The sequence below is a fragment of the Callithrix jacchus genome, chromosome 6 (genome assembly GCF_049354715.1).
Source record: "Callithrix jacchus isolate 240 chromosome 6, calJac240_pri, whole genome shotgun sequence".
Classification (NCBI taxonomy): Eukaryota; Metazoa; Chordata; class Mammalia; order Primates; family Cebidae; genus Callithrix; species Callithrix jacchus.
The window spans coordinates 160500361-160519393 of record NC_133507.1 but is presented as its reverse complement, the minus strand read 5'-3'; the positions used below and the strand labels follow the sequence as shown (position 1 = coordinate 160519393).

The 19033-nt window shown below is 51.9% G+C and overlaps 1 protein-coding gene across 12 annotated transcripts in view; it reads left to right on the top strand.

The window, feature by feature from the left end:
• The window catches only part of HDAC4 (histone deacetylase 4), a 372535-nt gene that overhangs the window by 223705 nt on the left and 129797 nt on the right, over positions 1 to 19033 (top strand). For 10 of the 12 annotated variants that reach the window (XM_078328916.1, XM_035306239.3, XM_078328918.1 and 7 more), the window contains 2 exons: positions 3219 to 3463; positions 15285 to 15435. In XM_078328916.1, coding sequence (XP_078185042.1) covers positions 3219 to 3463; positions 15285 to 15435 — 396 coding nt within the window. The remainder of the gene's footprint in view (positions 1 to 3218; positions 3464 to 15284; positions 15436 to 19033) is intronic. The other 2 variants (XM_078328922.1, XM_078328923.1) reach the window with 2 other exon arrangements.

Genomic DNA, 19033 nt, shown 5'->3' with positions numbered 1-19033 from the left:
CACTGGCGGATTCACTGACGATTCACTGGCGGATTCACTGACGGATTCACTGATGGATTCACTGACGATTCACTGACGATTCACTGACGATTCACTGACGATTCACTGACGATTCAGTGACGATTCACTGACGATTCACTGGTGGATTCACTGACGATTCACTGGTGGATTCACTGACGATTCACTGACGATTCACTGGCGGATTCACTGACGATTCACTGGCGGATTCACTGACGATTCACTGACGTATTCACTGACGATTCACTGACGATTCACTGGCGGATTCACTGACGATTCACTGACGATTCACTGACGATTCACTGACGATTCACTGGCGGATTCACTGACGATTCACTGACGTATTCACTGACGATTCACTGACGATTCACTGGCGGATTCACTGACGATTCACTGGTGGATTCACTGACGATTCACTGGCGGATTCACTGACGATTCACTGGCGGATTCACTGACGATTCACTGGCGGATTCACTGACGATTCACTGACGATTCACTGACGATTCACTGGCGGATTCACTGATGATTCACTGGCAGATTCACTGGTGGATTCACTGACAGATCACTGGTGGATTCACTGGCGGATTCACTGGTGGATGTCGACTTGTGTAACTTGGAAGAACAAAGTTGTGTTTCTCCCTGGGAAGCACAGGACGGCTCACCTGAGGTGCTCTAGGAAATCACTATGCAGGGCCCTGTTTCCAGGAGAACTGTGTGCCAGTCACAGCCATGAATGCGGAAGAGGGAACAGAACCTGTCATTCACGATACCGTGTTTTCAGGAAAGCATTGAGCTGTGCTTATGAGAGCTGGACCTATAGCCCTTAGTCCCAAGCAGCAGGGAGCCCGCAGCTGAGTCTTCTTCAAGAATCCAGGCCCTCTTCTCTTTTTTTTCTGAGTTTGTGAGTTTGCTGACTTAGCTCTCCTCCCTGCCCTTCCTATATTTTGTTCCTTAAAAGAAGGTCTGAAGCAGATGTAGGTGAACACTGGTGCTTCGTAAAACCAGCATTGCTTATGCAGTTTTTCCGTTTCGCTATACCTTATAAAAGTGATCAGAAAAGGGAAGAAAGGAAATGAATAGGGCCCAGTCCTCACCCATGTGTGGGGTGGGGGTGGGTGTGACCCCTGCTCCCTGGTCTGGCACATGAAACACATGGTTCATATGTGTAGACTCTTCTCACATAATAGCAAATGAAAACCTTTTACTGTGCAAACTCAACACCCGTTAAAAACTAAACACATGCATTTTAGAAGCTGGGAGTTGCACTTCACTGACTTGGGGGAAGAAACCAAAGAGAAACAGTCAGAGAGGAGGATTTCATTTAAAAACAGCAGCAGCGACAAGGCAGCCCTTGCCGCACTATGGATGTGCTCAGATCTGTTCAGAAGCTTCTGTCCCCGTCTGGGTCGCTTGGTGCCCTCTCACCGTGCAGGAAACTGGCCTGAGCTGCTCTTCACAGCCTGAGACCCAGGCCCTCCTCAGGTTCAAGCGAGTCCAGCCCAGGGCAGCCCCTAGGGGCAGGTTAGGAGCAGGACCAGCTGCGTGTGGTGGTGGTCAGGGGGTGGGGATGGGAGGGAGATGTTGATGTCAGTCAGGGAACCCGAGAGCACCCCTTACCCTGAGCGCCAAGAGCTCAGGTGACTGTGGCTTCCGTGGCTGAGTGGCAGTCCGGAGATCAGAACCCCAAGCTTAAGCTGGTGCCCAGGCGTCCCCCAAAGCATTTCCCACCATTTTCTCAGGAGAAGGCTGAGTCCTGGGACCAGGTTTTCTGTGGTTTGGAGGCAAAGCCAGTGTGGGACTCGCTGCCCTGGTGGTGACGGTAGTTGTGCTTTGCACCGAGGGTGGTTGCCACTGTGGGCTGTTTCACCCACATCGGTGGCTTGCAGACTGTGACATGCAGTTTTTCTAGGAACTCAGTGATGGACAAGGCCTGGTCTCCCGCAAGACTGGAGGGCCCTGTGGGCTGGGTGCCAGGGTGAACGTGGGTGGGCTGCGCTCGGGGAGGCACCCAGACAAGGTCATGTCTAAAGGTGCTGGCCCTGAGGGGCTAGGAGCTGGTTTTCTTAGCAGCTGTCTTCTGGGTTCACACACCCCTCTGAGTCTGAGACTCTCCTAGAGGGCAAGGCCGCACCTCCCCGCTTGGCCCAGGTCACATGGGTATTGGTTATGGGGAGCTTTCTGAGGGGTGAGCCTGTGGGAGGGCAGCAGGCAAGGTGGGCTCTCACTTGGACTCTCAGTGAAGTTTTCCACAGAGCCACGTGTCTGAGAAATGACACTCCGATGTCCCTGGGCTGCACCAGGAGCAGTGCTGGCTCAGAGTGAGTGTGCACACGCACCGCATGCTTTCAGCATAGGGACCTGCCGTAAAAGGGGCGCGCACATTGAACTGTTTGTGGTATTTGTAACTCAAACCTACCCCCTTCCTGCATTACTTTTCTCACTTTCATTTGGTATTGATTTGTCAGGAATGAAATTGATTCAGCTTCTGTTCCTCATCGAAATGACTTGTAGCCGTTTTTCGATAGCACATTAGGACAGGGCAGAAAATCCATTTCTTTGCGAGGTACAGAAATGCATGCCCAGAGGAACGCACTTGTGCCAAGAGCCAGGAGCACGTCACGTCTGCTGCATCTGGTAAACATGTTTTCCAAGGGGGCACTTGTCTCGCCATGGAAACGGGCTCCGGGTCTCAAGCGTCTGTCTGGACCACTTCTGGGGCACACACTGTTCTTGGTTCACACACAGCTGCGCAGTGGCTTCGTCAGAAGAGGAGGAAGAGGAGCAGAACAGGCTGTCTTCCTGTCTGAGGGCTGGCGCCCCCTCTTTCCCTTGGCCAGCTAGAACCTTTTTCTTTATTTTTCTCTTGATTGACTTCTAGAAATGATGTCAGCAAGGCCTCTGGGCCTGTAGCGGGGTCTTCTGAGAGCCGGAGGGTCGGGAAGGAACAGGGATTGTGGAGTGTGTGTCCTGGCCTGACCTTCCACAGGCTTTTGTGTTTTTTTTTTTCCCTTGAGGAATGGGCCTCAGAGGCCACTGAGTCTTGCATTTTGAATCTGCTGGGGGAAAGGGGAAAGGGGTATCTGATCCTCAAATGTCCACAGGCCCCCCGTGAAGGTGGCCAGCGTGTTGGGTGGGGCTCCTGGGACCCGGGGAAGGCTGAGGGCGGCAGTGACCGGCTCTCCTGCTTGTTCTTCCCACAGTGGACGTGGCCACGGCGCTGCCTCTGCAAGTGGCACCCTCGGCAGTGCCCATGGACCTGCGCCTGGACCACCAGTTCTCTCTGCCTGTTGCGGAGCCTGCTCTGCGGGAGCAGCAGCTGCAGCAGGAGCTCCTGGCTCTCAAGCAGAAGCAGCAGATCCAGAGGCAGATCCTCATTGCCGAGTTCCAGAGGCAGCATGAGCAGCTCTCCCGCCAGCACGAGGCGCAGCTCCACGAGCACATCAAGGTGAGGCGCGGCGTGACACAGCGTGCACACGGGTGGGCCAGGCCTCCGGCACCCTCAACTCCCGGTGACGCCAGGCCTCTGCCTCTGCAGAGTGTGCTGGCCCCAGGCGTGACGGAGGCTCCTGCAGGAGGCCACCCGCGTGGGGATGGTAATGCTGGGGGGACGACCGCGGGCCGCACCCGCGTGTATTGTGTGGAGCACAGTCCAGACAGGAAGAGTGCGCATCACCTGATTTCGTCCGAAACATGCTCAGAAACACAAAAGCTCCCAAAAGGAGGAAGCGCCAGAATCTTAGCGATCGTTGCTGGGAGGTGTGTTGACAAATCCTGCGTTTTCTTTTTTTTTTTAGGACTTTTCTGTGTTTTCCATTTTCTCTGCTAACCTTTTATTACTACAAAAAGATGATATTTTCTTTCAATTTAAATGTGATAAGGAAAAAACAAAGACTTTTTTTGATACCCTCTACAAATATTAATCTGGTACCAGATTTTAAAGTTAAATAAATTGGAACTGTGTATTAGTGATAAGTAGTGAAGCTCTGTGATACGGTTGGCAGACTGGTTATACCTGTGATTATAATATGCTGTCACTGCATTTGGGACCATTTACGGCCTTCCAATAGAAATATACATGAGTATATTGAAATTATACCAGTAATTTTAAATATTCTAGTGGCCACATTAAACAAAGTGAAAAATCCGGCAAAACCAGATTAAGTTGTCTATTTCTGTGTAACAAAATTACCCCAACACTTAGCAGCTTGTATCCTCTTGCTCTGTGGGTCAGGAATCCTGGAGCAGCTTAGCTGATGGGGTTTTCCATTATGTTGTATTAAGATGTCAGGCAGGGCTGTGGTCTCATCTGCAGGGCTGGCTGGACTGAGGTGGGAGGAGCTCCATTCGGGCTCAGTGGCCACAGGCAGGAGGCCACAGGGCCCCTCACAGAGGGAGCAATCTGAGAGGAAGCATGGCCAATGTGGAAGCCACAGTGTCTCTCGTGGCCTGATGTAGGAAGCAGCAGGCCACCACCAACACTGCTGCTGTTCATGCCGAGTCTTGGCAAGCCAGTGGAGCCTAGTCACGTGGAGCATGTCTCCATTCAGGCCAGCTGCATTCCAAGCCACATGTGGTTTGTGGCAACTGTTGGACAGCACAGATTTAAAGCATCAAAAGCCTGTGACCGTATGACACCTGGTGCTTCTGAGGTGCTCATGTGGTCCGCGGGTAGAGTTGTTCAGCTGTCTTGGCTGCCTGACATTAGCCCACACCTAGATGTTAGTGTGCAGAGTAGCTAGGGTACATCCCTCTGTTTTTGCTCTAGCTGGTAATTCTCTTGACCGTGGGATCCCAGTTTCCCCTCCTCGTATATGTGTGACACTTTGTTCCATGTCTTTATTTAATAATCGCTGTTGAAAAATGGCAGTAAAGTAATATCAATTGTCTGTAGGCTTAGTGCCAGACTGTGGGGGAGGCTGCATCCCATAGCTGGGCTGGCCCTGGAGGACGGGCTTGGGGACATCTCCGAGTCCACTCTCATGGGTGCCAAAGCTGGGCTGGCCCTGGAGGATGGGCTCGGGGACAGCTCCAAGTCCCCTCTCGTGGGTGCCAAACCATTCTGTGAGTGCTTGTGCTTCAAAGGTGATCCTTGAGAGCTTTGTCCTCATACTCCTCTGGCCTTGAGAGACTGGGGCTGGGAAGCTTCTGCCTGGCCCCCGAGGGGCTGCCTGGAGGCCCTGAGCCTCTGGAGTCTCACTGGTGCCTTGGCATTGGTGGGCTTGGGAGGTGCCGCTGTTGCTGCTGCTTTGTCCTGGATACACTGGCCTGCTAACGTCAGCATTTGGCAACTGAGGATCGGACCCTTTCCTGAGCTCTTGAAGCCCATGCTTTTATCAGAGGCTGGCCCACCAGCCTCCACTGGAATCCTGTCCACTTTAACAAGTGCACTCCAGTTTAGGGTGGGTCAATTGGGGGCTCCAGTACCCCTCGTGATCCCCGTGATCCTGACACTCCTGGCATGTGGGACACAAGAGAAGACACAGTCTTCACTTTAGTGACAGTGCCACACTGTGCTATGGACGGGCCAGCCTTGCCTCCCTCACCACCCTGACCATGGGCAGCTGCATCTGGCCTCTGTTTTTCAAGCCTGGGAGAAGAGTTTTCGAGCTGCATACAGAAAACAGGTGCATGTCAGGCAGAAGGCGCAGGTCACCGGGAGTCACCTCAGGGGTCATCGGGAGTCACTGCAGGCAGTCCCTGCAGCCCGCCCCGGGCTTCGGCTCACCGGCCTTTCTGTGACCCGCCAAGAGCAGCCCTCGTAGTCATCAAAAGCCTATGATCTTGTGCTAACAAGTGGCCACTTGTTTTATTTAGTTTTTATGCCATAGACTGACATTCTATGACTCCTAGAGGTAGTTTTGTAGAATGAGTATTGTAGCTCCTTTGTATTCTACACATTGGCAATCCCATGTCAAGCCTGGGGACTCCCCGACAGCAGTCTTTTGACCCACGCACTGCCCTGCACCTCTCGGAAGCCCCCGTTGGCTACTGGTCCCGCCTGCCTGGGGATGTGAGGACCACTTGCTCACTTCGGCTTCCCTGCAGCCCAGCACAGAGCCTGGCTGAGGATGGCCTTGGGGGCTCCTGCTGAATTCCATTTTTCCTGTTGTCACTGTGTCCATTGAGCCCTGCGGTCCTCACCGTTGATCCACTGGGAGCATTCACAGCACGTGATGAGGACAGCACCCCAAAGCTGCCCTGGGTATTGGTGCAGAGTGAATTGTGGGTGTCTCATTTTGTGCTGGTTGAATCTGTAGCTTTTATACGAAGACATAGATGAGAAGCTGAGGAGTGAACCTAAGCCCCATGTGTTTGACGGGGGCTCCCAGGGTAGTCCTAGGAAGCCAGAAGACATAAGGGTCAGTGCTGCCACCTCAGGGTGAGGCCTAGTCCCACCCCCAGAATGCCTCTGCCTCTCCTCTCCTGGTGCCTCAGGAGCTGGCTTCGTTGCTCATAAGAGAGCCCCCTGCCCCAGTCCTCACATCGCTCCTGCAGGCTGGGCCCTCAGACCATGCTCCTCATTCCTGGAGGGGTCCCTGGGTGAGTCTGCCCCCGCCCCAGCCGCAGTGGCGGACCAACCCTCCAAGAGATGGCCGGTCACTTGAGAAGTGTGGCTCTGGAGCCCATCTCAGGGCCAGAGTCTCAGAAGCACAGAAAGCAGCTCAGAGTTGCATTTCTCTTTGTGTTTTAATGGTTTATTTTGTCATTAAAATAGAGGTTGCAGAAGGCATTTGAACTGCACAGTGGTCTCCTTACATTAGGAGGCTTCGTCTGGATGACTGAAATCCCTCTATAGACCTTCGTCTTGGTGATGACATTGGCAATGGTGTTTGTCAGAGTTCTTGAACGCAAAATCTAATTAGTGTCATTAAATCATCAGTGAATTTGAATAAAGTTTTAGAATTGAAAAGGGAATCATTTTTAAAGTATAACTTAAATGGGTAATGTTGGGTAAATAGGCTCTCTTAGGAGAGTTTTAGTGCTCATGACCCTCGGACTTCCCGTCTTTCGGCTGTTTGCAGTGGTTCAGACCCAGCCTCGCCCCTCCTGCTCGGACACCGCTTTTCCACTCGGAGGGGATCCCAGGCGAGTGAGGAAGCTTCTCTCTTGCAGTTCCGTGTTTTTGTCTCTTTGTTTTTTGAGGTGGTCTCGCTCAGCTGTCACCCAGGCTAGGGTGCAGCAATGCCATCTCAGCTCACTGCAGTCTTCGCCTCCCAGGTTCAAGCAATTCTCATGCCTCACCCACCTGAGTGGCTGGGATTACCAGCATACACCGCCACACCTGGCTGCTAATTTTTGTATTTTTGGCAGGGACAGGTTTTTCCCATGTTGGCCAGGCTGGACCTGAACTCATGGCCTCAAGTGATCTGCCTGCCTTGGCCTCCCAAAGTGCTGGGATTACAGGTGTGAGCCACCACGTCCAGCCTCTCTCTTGGATTTCCGATTAATGTCTCCCAGAAGTGTATGGAGAGGGAGGATACAAACATAGGTCCCCAGAGATGGTCCAAGAATAGGCCACAATGTCATGGCTAGAGCATGCCCCAGGCTGGTGAGTAAACCAGCAGGGACACGTAGGAGACCCCAAGCACACGACTGGGCCCAAGCACCCCCCGCAGGGTGCATCTCTCCCCAGGAGGCACATAGTCCTCCCGCACAGGGTGCACCTCTCCCCAGGAGGCACATAGTCCTCCCGCACAGGGGACACCTCTCCCCAGGAGGCACATAGTCCTCCCGCACAGGGTGCACCTCTCCCCAGGAGGCACATAGTCCTCCCGCACAGGGTGCACCTCTCCCCAGGAGGCACATAGTCCTCCCGCACAGGGGACACCTCTCCCCAGGAGGCACATAGTCCTCCCGCACAGGGTGCATCTCTCCCCAGGAGGCACATAGTCCTCCCGCACAGGGGGCACCTCTCCCCAGGAGGCACATAGTCCTCCCGCACAGGGTGCATCTCTCCCCAGGAGGCACATAGTCCTCCCGCACAGGGGGCACCTCTCCCCAGGAGGCACATAGTCCTCCCGCACAGGGGGCACCTCTCCCCAGGAGGCACATAGTCCTCCCGCACAGGGTGCATCTCTCCCCAGGAGGCACATAGTCCTCCCGCACAGGGGGCACCTCTCCCCAGGAGGCACATAGTACTCCCGCACAGGGGACACCTCTCCTCAGGAGGCACATAGTCCTCCCGCACAGGGGGCACCTCTCCTCAGGAGGCACATAGTCCTCCCGCACAGGGGACACCTCTCCTCAGGAGGCACATAGTCCTCCCGCACAGGGGACACCTCTCCCCAGGAGGCACATAGTCCTCCCGCACAGGGGACACCTCTCCCCAGGAGGCACATAGTCCTCCCGCACAGGGGACACCTCTCCCCACAAGGCATGGGGCACCCCCAACAGGATACACGTCTCCCCAGGAGTCACAGGGCACCCCCCACAGGGGACACCTCTCCCCAGGAGACAGGGCACCCCCCGCACAGGGGACACCTCTCCCCAGGAGGCATGGGGCACCCCCCCAACAGGGCGCATATCTCTCGAGGAGACACAGGGTACCACCCCCATAGGGCACACCTCTACCCAGGAGACATGGGGCATCCCTTATAGGGCATTCCTCTCCCCAGAAAACACTGGGGCACCCCCATAGGGCACACCTCTTCCCAGGAGATACAGGGCAACCCCCATGGGGTGCACCTCTCCCTAGAAGACAGTGGGGCACCCCTCATAAGGCACAGCCTCCAGGGCAGACACAGTGCAACCCCATAGGCCACAGCCATCCATGGTAGACACCAAGGGACCCCCCCCCCAGGGCACAGGCTCCAGGGCAGGCCCGGGCGCCCTGTGTGTGTGCGCGTTGCACATCGCCCCCCGTAAGGCTTACCCTCTCTCCCTGCACTGGTGTGAGGCCTGCCTTTTGTTCCCCTCACTTCAGGGTACCCTCCCAGTCCAGTGCAGGAAATGTGAAAGTCACGTACACACAGTTTTAGCACGCAGGTCTCTTGTTAACTAGCAGGGCTGGCTTTTTCTTGTGTGTGTGGGATGGGGCACGTGTGGTCTATGCTGTGGAGAGCACAGTGTGTAGGAGAGTTTTCAGAGCTGTTTGGTGGATAGTGTGACTCTCCCTTCCAGGGAGGGTCTGACATGGAAAGGAAGCCTAGTTTTGTGGCACTGGAAGTGCGGGTCATGATTCTTGTTCTCTTTACTACCTGGCCGAGGGAGCTGAAGAGGTGTCCAGGCTTGGCTTTGTGGTCACCTGGGGCAGCTGTCAGTGAGCCTTAGGGCACACCTGGGCCGCTCCGAATACCTTATGCAGGGCTCCACGCAGGGCTGCGGGCAGGAGGCAGGGCGTTTGGAGCAGAGACCCTCTGGGTGAAGGTTAAGAACAGACACGAAGACCTCATCCACACCTCTGCTCAGCTTGAGCTGCCTTCCAAGCCAGGCAAAGACACACGCATGCAGGCATTGGGCCACATGGGCAGTGGGGGCCTAGCAGCCCATGGGGCACATGGGCACATGCCTGGAGAGCCCTGGATGCCATGGCCTGCCTGGCATTCCCGTCCATGGGCGACAGCTCACCATCCGTGGCATCCACTCTCCTGCCCATTCCTCCTGGCCCTGCCACTGAGTGTGGGTGCAGCATCTCCCCACTCTGGGGCTGTTCCCCTGGTAAGTTGAAGAAGAGACACAAAAACTCAAAAGTTGACTTGACAAGTGAAAATCTTTTGGGGTTTCCACTTGAACATTTGTATGTGGAATTCTGCAGTCAGAGTTGAAGCAGCTAAGTTCTGGGGCTCTGAAATTTAATTCAGAGTTCGGTGTACGCTTAACAAACTTAAATACCGGTGAGAGTAACGGGATCGGCTGTGATTGGTTTTGTCTTTGCTTTTCGTAGAAGAATGACGTCGTAGTCATCTTATTTTAAATTGCTCATTAGAGTTTCAGTCTGCAAACAGTGCTTCCAATAACTCTTCCCCCGTGGAGTAGTCTTGCCCTTCACGGGCTACTGAGGGCACAGCTGCAAACCATTTTAGCTTAAAAATGAGCACGTCCCAAGCCTGAATTCGGGACCCAGTGACGCACCTGCCCTCTGGAAGGCAACTCAGGGTGCCCCACAGAGAATACGCACACGTTCAGGATGCTGGGGTGTGGGGTGGGAGTGAACAAGAGTGAAATGGTCACTTGCCCTTGTGGTTCATCCGCATTTTCTGAGGGTTCCAAGGGCAGAGGGTCCCTGTGTCAGAGGATCAAGAAACAGGCCTGACATCTAAGGTTGTGCTGTGAATGAGGAGTGTGGAAATCCAGTTTGTTCTAGTGCTTTCACTTTGCAGGCTTTGCGCTACAGATAATCTGCCCTAAATCTAATAAGGTGCAGTGTCTCCCTCCACACAGCGAAGCGTGAGATCACGGCATTGCCAGGGGCAGTTGTGGGAGTCAGTCACTGTGATTGCTGGTTTCATTAAAACCCCGCAGCAGTATTGTTTCCAGAGCTTTGCCTTCCTGTGAATTTTAATCCCCAGCAGCCATGGTGGCTGTTTTCATTCTTTATGTAATGATGGTGGAAAGAGCTCCCTTGGCCTCTGGGTTCTGGCTGACAAATAGATACAGTGAGATTGCATGCGGCCGAGTCTGCCCGCTCTGCATTTCCGCCCTTAGTGAGCTCTGAGCAGCGGGAGGGAGGGAGCACGGCCCCTCTGCAGGTGGCAGCCAGAGGAGAGGGGCTCGCAGAACTAGGAGATCCGTTCAACACGGAATTATGCTTGTTTTCTGAACTGAGAAGCACCCCGAAGCCCTGTGGGTGGTACACAGTGAATGGTGCCGGTGCGTTCCCATCTGCAGACGGTGGCCCAGGGATGCCCTCAGGCCACCTTTACCTGCAGATGCAGCTCTGGCACCACAAGGCAGAGTCCTGAATCTGTACCTGCCCAGATGTTTGTCCTCGTAGAGGGACCTTGCTCACGTGAGCTCGTCTGTCCTGAGTGGTTTTTCCACGGTGTGGCCTTGACGGTGGTGTCTGTTAGGATGAATCTAGTGAGATGGGACGTGTTCTGTCTCCCGATTCCTTCACTGTTTTGTTGCAATGCTGTCATTTGGTTTTCCTCTTGAAAGGTAAGCACATGCCACCGCCTTGGAACTGTTAGCGGAGTTCTGGAGCTAACCTCACAAGCAGGCCTGGTTTTGCCAGCTTGGAGGGGTGGAGGCCTGGGGCCCTGGCTGGTCACCATGGGCAGTGAGGAGCACTGCGCTGGCATGCTGCGCCCGGCGGTATCTCCCGAGAGTCTTGAGGGAGCCTGAGTTTACCTGAGGATAACATTTAGCTTCTGGAGGAAGCCAGCCTCTCTAGGCGACATCTTTCAAAAGTCACGGTGTGATGACAGTCAGGCCACAGAGAGGCGAGCCCAGGCCAACTCTTCCGAGCATTCTCCCCACGCCGCCTCTTCCCGCACGGGAACCCTTGCGGCAGGTCCCACACCTAACCCAGCACGGAGAGGTTAAATAGGTAGGTGCAAGTGCGCCGGCAGGTGGCGTCCGTGGGCGTCAGTCCTCCTGTGGAGCACAGGTGCCTGGTGGCTTGCACACACACCCCGTTCTGTGCCTGGCTCATCCTTTCCTGGCCTGGGCCCCATCCTCCAGGCAGAACTGCCGGCGGGTGGAAGCCCCGCTCTGGAACCAGCCCGGAGCCCCTGGTTCACTAGGTTTCCTCCACAGAAAGTTCTGTGAGCCACTCTTGTTGCCAGGATGTCTGCTCACCCCTATCCTGCCACCACCCCCTCTTCCTCCATAAGCGAACAAGACCAACCAAGAACACCCCAACAGTGGCTGGGTGAGGCAGCTCACACCCATGACCCCAGAGCTTCAGGAAGCCAAGGCAGGAGGACCACTAGACCCGGTTTGAGAGCAGCCCCAGCAACAGAACAAGACCTCGTTTCTTCAAAAAAGAAAAACGCACCTGGGTGTGGTGGTGTGCGCCTGGAGTCCCAGCTACTCAGGAGGCCGAGGGGGAGAATGGCTTGAGCCCAGGAGTTTGAGAGCAGCCTGGGCAGCATAGCGAGGCCCCTCCCCTTCTCTACAGCTGTTTTAATTAACCGCCATCTGTTTGGGAGCACGAGGTGGGAGGATGACTTGAGCTGGGAGGTCAAGGCTGCAGTGAGCTGCAGTCGCACTGCTGCGCTCCATCCTTGGCAACAGAGCCAGGCCCTATGTCCAAAAGAAAAAAGACAGTAGCACAGAGACAAGCACTGGGGACAGCAGACAGACCATGACGGGGGCACGTGAGGGCCACGGAGGGTGGTGGAGAGGCTCCCCCGGCAGGCAGGTGGCAGAGCTAGCTCCTCACACCTGTGGAGGCCTGGCCCTTCCCCTGGGCTGGCCCCGGGGCTTCTCTGAAGGTGAGAAAACTGCAGACAGAAGTCCAGAGGGTGAGAATAAGAGCAGAGCCATCTCGGAGAAGTGGGAGGATGTGCGGGAGCCCTGGAGTCTGGACCAGGTCCTGGGACAGAGGTGCTCTGGGTTTGCGGGAGTCCCTCTTGGGGTGTCTGGCCACTTGCACCTTCCCACACTCGTCAGCAGCAGGCCACATTGTTCTTATTCACCTCTTCCAATACCGTGCGAGAAAATGGGAACTGTTCACTGGTGAGGCCGCTCGCTGCTCCCCATTCATTTTAAACAGCTCTGTGCCTCCCTTGTTCCTTATTGCCCAGCTTTTCAGTGGGCTGCCTGCCACATTCTCATTAATTTGTAACAGCCTTTTATATAAAATGTATCTGTATGTCATACGTACTGCAGTTTCTCTTTTACCTTCTGCCTTTTAATTGTTATTAAGACAGACATTTTTGTGTATATGTCAGTTTTTGAAATACGAAGTGTAATTTATTCTCAGTAGAATGCCAGCTCTTAAGGGCGCTGTTGGACGGGTGTGCCCTCCCCCGTAGACATGCGACAGTTCGGACATTCCATCCACTGGGACGTTTTCTCCTCCCTCGATCTCCCCGCCCCGCCCCGCCCCACTGAGGCAGCCTTCTGATTTCTGTCCTTGTGTGTTAGCCTTTTCTTTAGAACTTCACATGAATATAGTCAGCCCTCCATATCTTTGGGTTTCACCTCCACTGATTCAGCCGGCTGAGAATCAGCCTGCAGGCACTGAGAGCCGACCATCCGCATTCCATGCTGGCTTGGTGGAATGTGCGAATCCGGAGCTGCAGGTGCAGAGGCCCAGCAGTGGGTCTTTCAGTCTTACCTCATCTCTCTGCTCTTTCACAATCTTGTGCCAGTACCTGCTTTTCTTTTTCTCTTTTTTCCCCCTTTTTATTGCATTTTAAGTTTTGGGGTACATGTGCAGGACATGCAAGACAGTTGCATAGGTACACACGTGGCAGTGTGATGTGCTCCCTTCCTCCCCTTCACCCACATCTGGCATTTCTCCCCATGCTATCCCTCCCCAGCTCCCCCCCACCACTGACCCTCCCCTGTTCCCCCCAATAGACCCCAGTGTGTAGTGCTCCCCTCCCTGTGTCCATGTGTTCTCACTGTTCATCACCCACCTATGAGTGAGAACATGCGGTATTTCATTTTCTGTTCTTGTGTCAGTTTGCTGAGAATGACGTTCTCCAGGTTCATCCATGCCCCTACAAAGAACACGAACTCATCATTTTTGATGGCTGCATAATATTCCATGGTATATATGTGCCACACTTCCCCAGTCCAGTCTGTCATCGATGGGCATGCGGGTTGGTTCCAAGTCTTTGCTATTGTAAACAGTGCTGCAATGAACATTCGTGTGCATGTGCCCTTTTAGTAGAATGATTTATAGTCCTTTGGATATATACCCAGTAATGGGATTGCTGGGTCAAATGGAATTTCTATTTCTAGGTCCTTGAGGAATCGCCACACTGTCTTCCACAATAGTTGAACTAACTTACACTCCCACCAGCAGTGTAAAAGTGGTCCTATTTCTCCACATCCTCTCCAGCATCGGTTGTCTCCAGATTTTTTAATGATCGCCATTCTAACTGGCATGAGATGGTATCTCAATGTGGTTTTGATTTGCATCTCTCTGATGACCAGTCATGATGAGCATTTTTTCATATGTTTTACTGGTACCAAAACAGAGATATAGACCAATGGAACAGAACAGAGGCCTCGGAGGCAACACAACATATCTACAACCATAAGAGTTGATAAACCTGACAAAAACAAGCAATGGGGAAAGGATTCCCTGTTTAATAAATGGTGTTGGGAAAACTGGCTAGCCATGTGCAGAAAGCAGAAACTGGACCCCTTCCTGACACCATACACTAAAATTAACTCCAGATGGATTAAAGACTTAAACATAAGACCTGGCACCATAAAAACCCTAGAAGAAAATCTAGGCAAAACCATTCAGGACATAGGAGTAGGCAAGGACTCCATGACCACAACACTAAAGGCATTGGCAACAAAAGCCAAAATAGACAAATGGGACCTAATGAAACTCCACAGCTTCTGCACAGCAAAAGAAACAGTCACTAGAGTGAATCGGCAACCAACAGAATGGGAAAAAATTTTTGCAGTTTACCCATCTGACAAAGGGCTGATATCCAGAATTTACAAAGAACTCAAACAGATTTACAAGAAAAAAACAAACAAGCCCATTCAAAAATGGGCAAAGGGTATGAACAGACACTTTACAAAAGAAGACATACACGAGGCCAACAGTACCTGCTTTTCAGCAGCTCAGCGCGTTCTCTTGTGTGTGTGGAGGTTATTTTTTATGGTTAGTTGGATTCTCCCCTATGAACACACGTCATTTGTCAACTCTCTGCCTTCGAGGGAGTGTGTGGGTTGCATCCAGGTTGGGACCAAAGCTGCTGTGCACATTGTCATACAGGGTTTCTGTGGGTGTGCCTCCTCTCTCAGGGCAGATGTGTGTTTAACTTTATAGGAAGGTGCCAAGCAGTTTTCTAAAGTGGTTGTACCGTTTCACACTCTGGTCACTGGTTATGTATGGTTCTCAAAATAACATTTCCAACTTGCAAGGTAACTCCTCTTGCATATTTTCTTCCAGCAAGACAACAGCTTTTGTTTTTAATGTTTTCCACTTAAAAGGTGAGATGTGCCCAGAGCTTGGAATGGCCCTGACTTGTGTTTTGGACTGAAATCGCAGCCATGCAGGGGAGAGCAGTGCCCGGGGCAACACCACAGCAGACATATTGGGGCCTGGGCTGGTTTCTTGGGTCTCCATTGGGTCTCTGTGAGTGGAGCCTGGGCTCTGACCGTCTGTCTCCTGCTCCCGCTTGCAGCAACAGCAGGAGATGCTGGCCATGAAGCACCAGCAGGAGCTGCTGGAGCACCAGCGGAAGCTGGAGAGGCACCGCCAGGAGCAGGAGCTAGAGAAGCAGCACCGGGAACAGAAGCTGCAGCAGCTCAAGAACAAGGAGAAGGGCAAAGAGAGTGAGTGCGGGCACGGAAGGCCGGGCAGAGGGCAGAGGGAAGAGGGAGTGAGTGTGGGCACAGAAGGCAGGGCAGAGGGAGGGAGTGCGGGCACGGAAGGCCGGGCAGAGGGAGTGCAGGTGCAGAAAGGCTGGGCAGAGGTAGGGAGTGCGGGCATGGGCTCTGGAAGGTGGAGGGCAGAGGGAGGGAATGTGGGCATGGGCTCTGGGAAGTGGAGGGTGGAGGGAGGGAGTGCAAGAAGGCACTGGGGCAGCACCCTGGGGAGTCAGGAAGGGAGATCTAGGGGCGGCTGAGCCTCACCATGGTGACTCTTGCCACTTCGCCTGTGCTGGGTTTCTAAGAGGCAGGTTAGGAATGGGACCCCCACCCCTGGTAGGGACAGTGAGTGTGACAGTGTGTCAGGCCACCCATGGTTAGCTTCCACATTGGACCAGAGTCCATGGATTTATCTTCATCTAGGGCTACAGGATTCAATACTGACACCAAGGCAAGGGGCATTCAGCCTGACTTGGTTTGATTTAAAGATTTTAAAGACTATTTGGCAGGATTCCTAATAGACTTAAAAATATTAAAAGCCATAAAGCATTCTAGATGCGCAGTGAATTTCATCTGTGAGTTCTGCCCTGCATTTTTCAAAGTACTTTTCTTTCGGGAGCACTTTGTAAGTGCCTTGAAAGCAGGTGTTGGGTTGTAGAGTGACCCACGGCCCAGTGAGTGCCAGCGGCATGCTTTTCCATCTGCTCCATCCACACTGAGTTCCGCCTTCTGTGGTGGCTGTGTTTGTGCGTCTGGAGACCCGCGTGGCCTGTTTTCTTCTAAGGAAAGCCCATGGTTCGTGCTAGCCAGGAGACCATTCTGTTTGGTGTTTCACCCTTTGGAAAAATTAGAGGGATGCGTCTACTGAGGGAAAGGTCACATTGTTGCCCCTGTGACTGCAGACTGCTGGGCTGAGGGCCCGTGGGCTCCTCTGCACGAGGAGGGCACCCCATGTCACCAGTGTGTCTGAGCCCTGGCATGTCCGCGCGGGGTGCCGGCTCCACCGTGGGGCTGAGTCTGATCTGAGCATCCTCTCAGATCTTCACTTAAAAGAACCCTGGACACAGTGAGTGCTTGTATCCTTTCTATGGTCACTTGTTTTAAGTGCTACAGACAGTCAGCATCTAATCACCAGAGCGAGGGGACTTTCACAGGTGCTGAGAGTTTCTGCCCAGGTCTTCTGGGCTCATTGAACTTGTTTGTTCCCTGGTAATACTGAAAATGAGTCAAAGTGCTCATTTTCCTCAGGTAACAGGACTCCAGGTAAGGAGAGTAGAGCCATTTACTCCTGTAGGGCTGGCTCATGAGTAGGAAGAGAAGTCTTCATGCACTGCTCCTCCCCCAAAGATAACTCCTCTCCTGACGTTTAACAGGGAAGATTAATTTTTTCTGCTTTAGACATGTATGGAAATGGAACCCGCACTAGGTAGGATTCGTGTTTTGCCTCTTTCTCTGGACATTATGCTTGTGAAATTCATCCCCACTTTGCGTTTAGCCAGAGTTCATTCATCATCTATTATGTATTGCTGCATGTGTCCCATTTATAAAGGCACCGATGTAGTCATTTCTTCTTAAGTTATGCTTCTTCCTGGAGACTGGAGAGCATGCCCCCGCAGTACAAGGCTCGTCTACCCAACTCTTACTTGCCTGTGGCTTCTCATTCAGCAGACATGAATTGAATACCTGATGTGCACCCAATCTGGCACCACACACTGTGGATATAAACACGACTTGGCTCATTTCATAACCAGAGCTATTGAAAGCAGTGCCACTGTGTGCATTCTGTACATATTTCTTGGTACCTGTGGGCAAATGTGAAGTGGAGTTGCTGATCTGTAGGCCATGCATGTTGTCACTCCTCATACGTGATGTCCAAAAGTTTTCAAAGTAATGCACCGCTTTGCACTCCTACTGGCCACATGCAGGGGTTCCTGTGGCTCTGTGTCTTTGACAGCACTTGCTGTTGTCAGTCACTTTAATTTCAGCTCCTCCTCATGCCCTCAGCTGCATTTGTTTGATTGCCAATAAGATGCAGCTTATTTTCATAAGTTTTTTGGCCAAATGAGTATTCCCCTTTTTGTGAAGTGCTTGTTCACGTCTCTTGCCCATTTTTCTTGATTTGGAGTTGTTCTTTTTATGCTGCGGAATCAAGCCCGTGGCCAGCTGCACATGCTGTAAGTCTCTTCCTCCACTCTGCACTTGGCCTGTTCATGCTCTTAATGGCATCTCTCAGGCACAGAAATTCTCTCTCCCACAGTTTCAGCCTTTTCCTTTCGATGATTTTGTGCTTCTTCAAAATCTTGGGTACATCCTTTTTAATTATCTCCTAGGAGCTGATTCCACCCAGAATTGATACAATGGGCTTTTGTTTGTGATTGCATTGACTCGGTTCAAATTGGGAAGATGTGATATTTTTACAACGTTGGTTATTTACCTTCTTGAAGTTTAAAATAATTTCTTAATAGTTTTATGTTTAGGAGGCTTGCATATGCTTGATGAAATACATTTAAGCCGCTTGCTGGTTTTGGTTGCTGTTGTGAATGGCTTGGTGTTTGTAGTTTTGAAAAGCAGTCCATTTTTAGCTGTTGACTTTATGTCCAGCAACCTTGTTGAACTCGAATATCCTAATCATGAATAGATTGCTTTGGATGTTCAACATCTAGAATCATGTCATCTATGAATAATGACAAGATTGCCTCTTTTCTAATTGGAATACCTGTTATGTCTTTTACTCGCTGATGGTATAGAATGGGCTGAGAATATTGAATTGAGGTCATGATGGCAGGCACACTGTCTGGTTCCCAGTTTTCTCTTAAGTGCCATGTTTTCCTTAAGGGCTTTGTTTGTATTTTTTACTCATTTGTCTACTTGTTTTTGACAGGTGCTATTTATCAGATTATGGAAGTTTCCCTTCCATTCCTTGTTTGCTCAGGGTTTCAGTACGAATGGATATTGATTTTTATCAGGTGCCGTTTCAGCATCTTTTGAGATGATTATATGATTTTCTGCTTTATTTGGTTAATGAAGTAAAGTATACAGATTTATTTGAATGTAAATTCTAACTGGCATTTTTTAAATAACTCCAGTCAACTTAATTGTAATATATTATCTTTTATGTAGTGAAAATCTGGATTTGCTAATATTTTATTTTATAGGATTGCAACTATGTTCATGAGGGAGACTGCCAAGCAGTTTCCTTTCTCAGAACGTCCTTGTCAAGTTTTGGCATCCTTACTGTGCTGGCCTCAAAATGAGCTAAGCATCGTTCCTTCTCTCCTTTTGTATTCCCTGGCAAAGTTTATTTAACATGGATATTATTTTTCCTTAAGTACCTTGTGAAACTTACCGTTAAAGTCACCTAATCCTAACGTTTCCTTGGTGCAAAGGTATTTGATTACATATTCAATTTTTTTTTTTTTTTTTGAGACGGAGTTTTGCTGTTGTTACCTACACTGGAGGGCAATGGCACGATCTTGGCTCACCGCAACCTCTGCCTCCTGGGTTCAAGCAATTCTCCTGCCTCAGCCTCGCAAGTAGCTGGGACTACAGGTGCGCACCACCA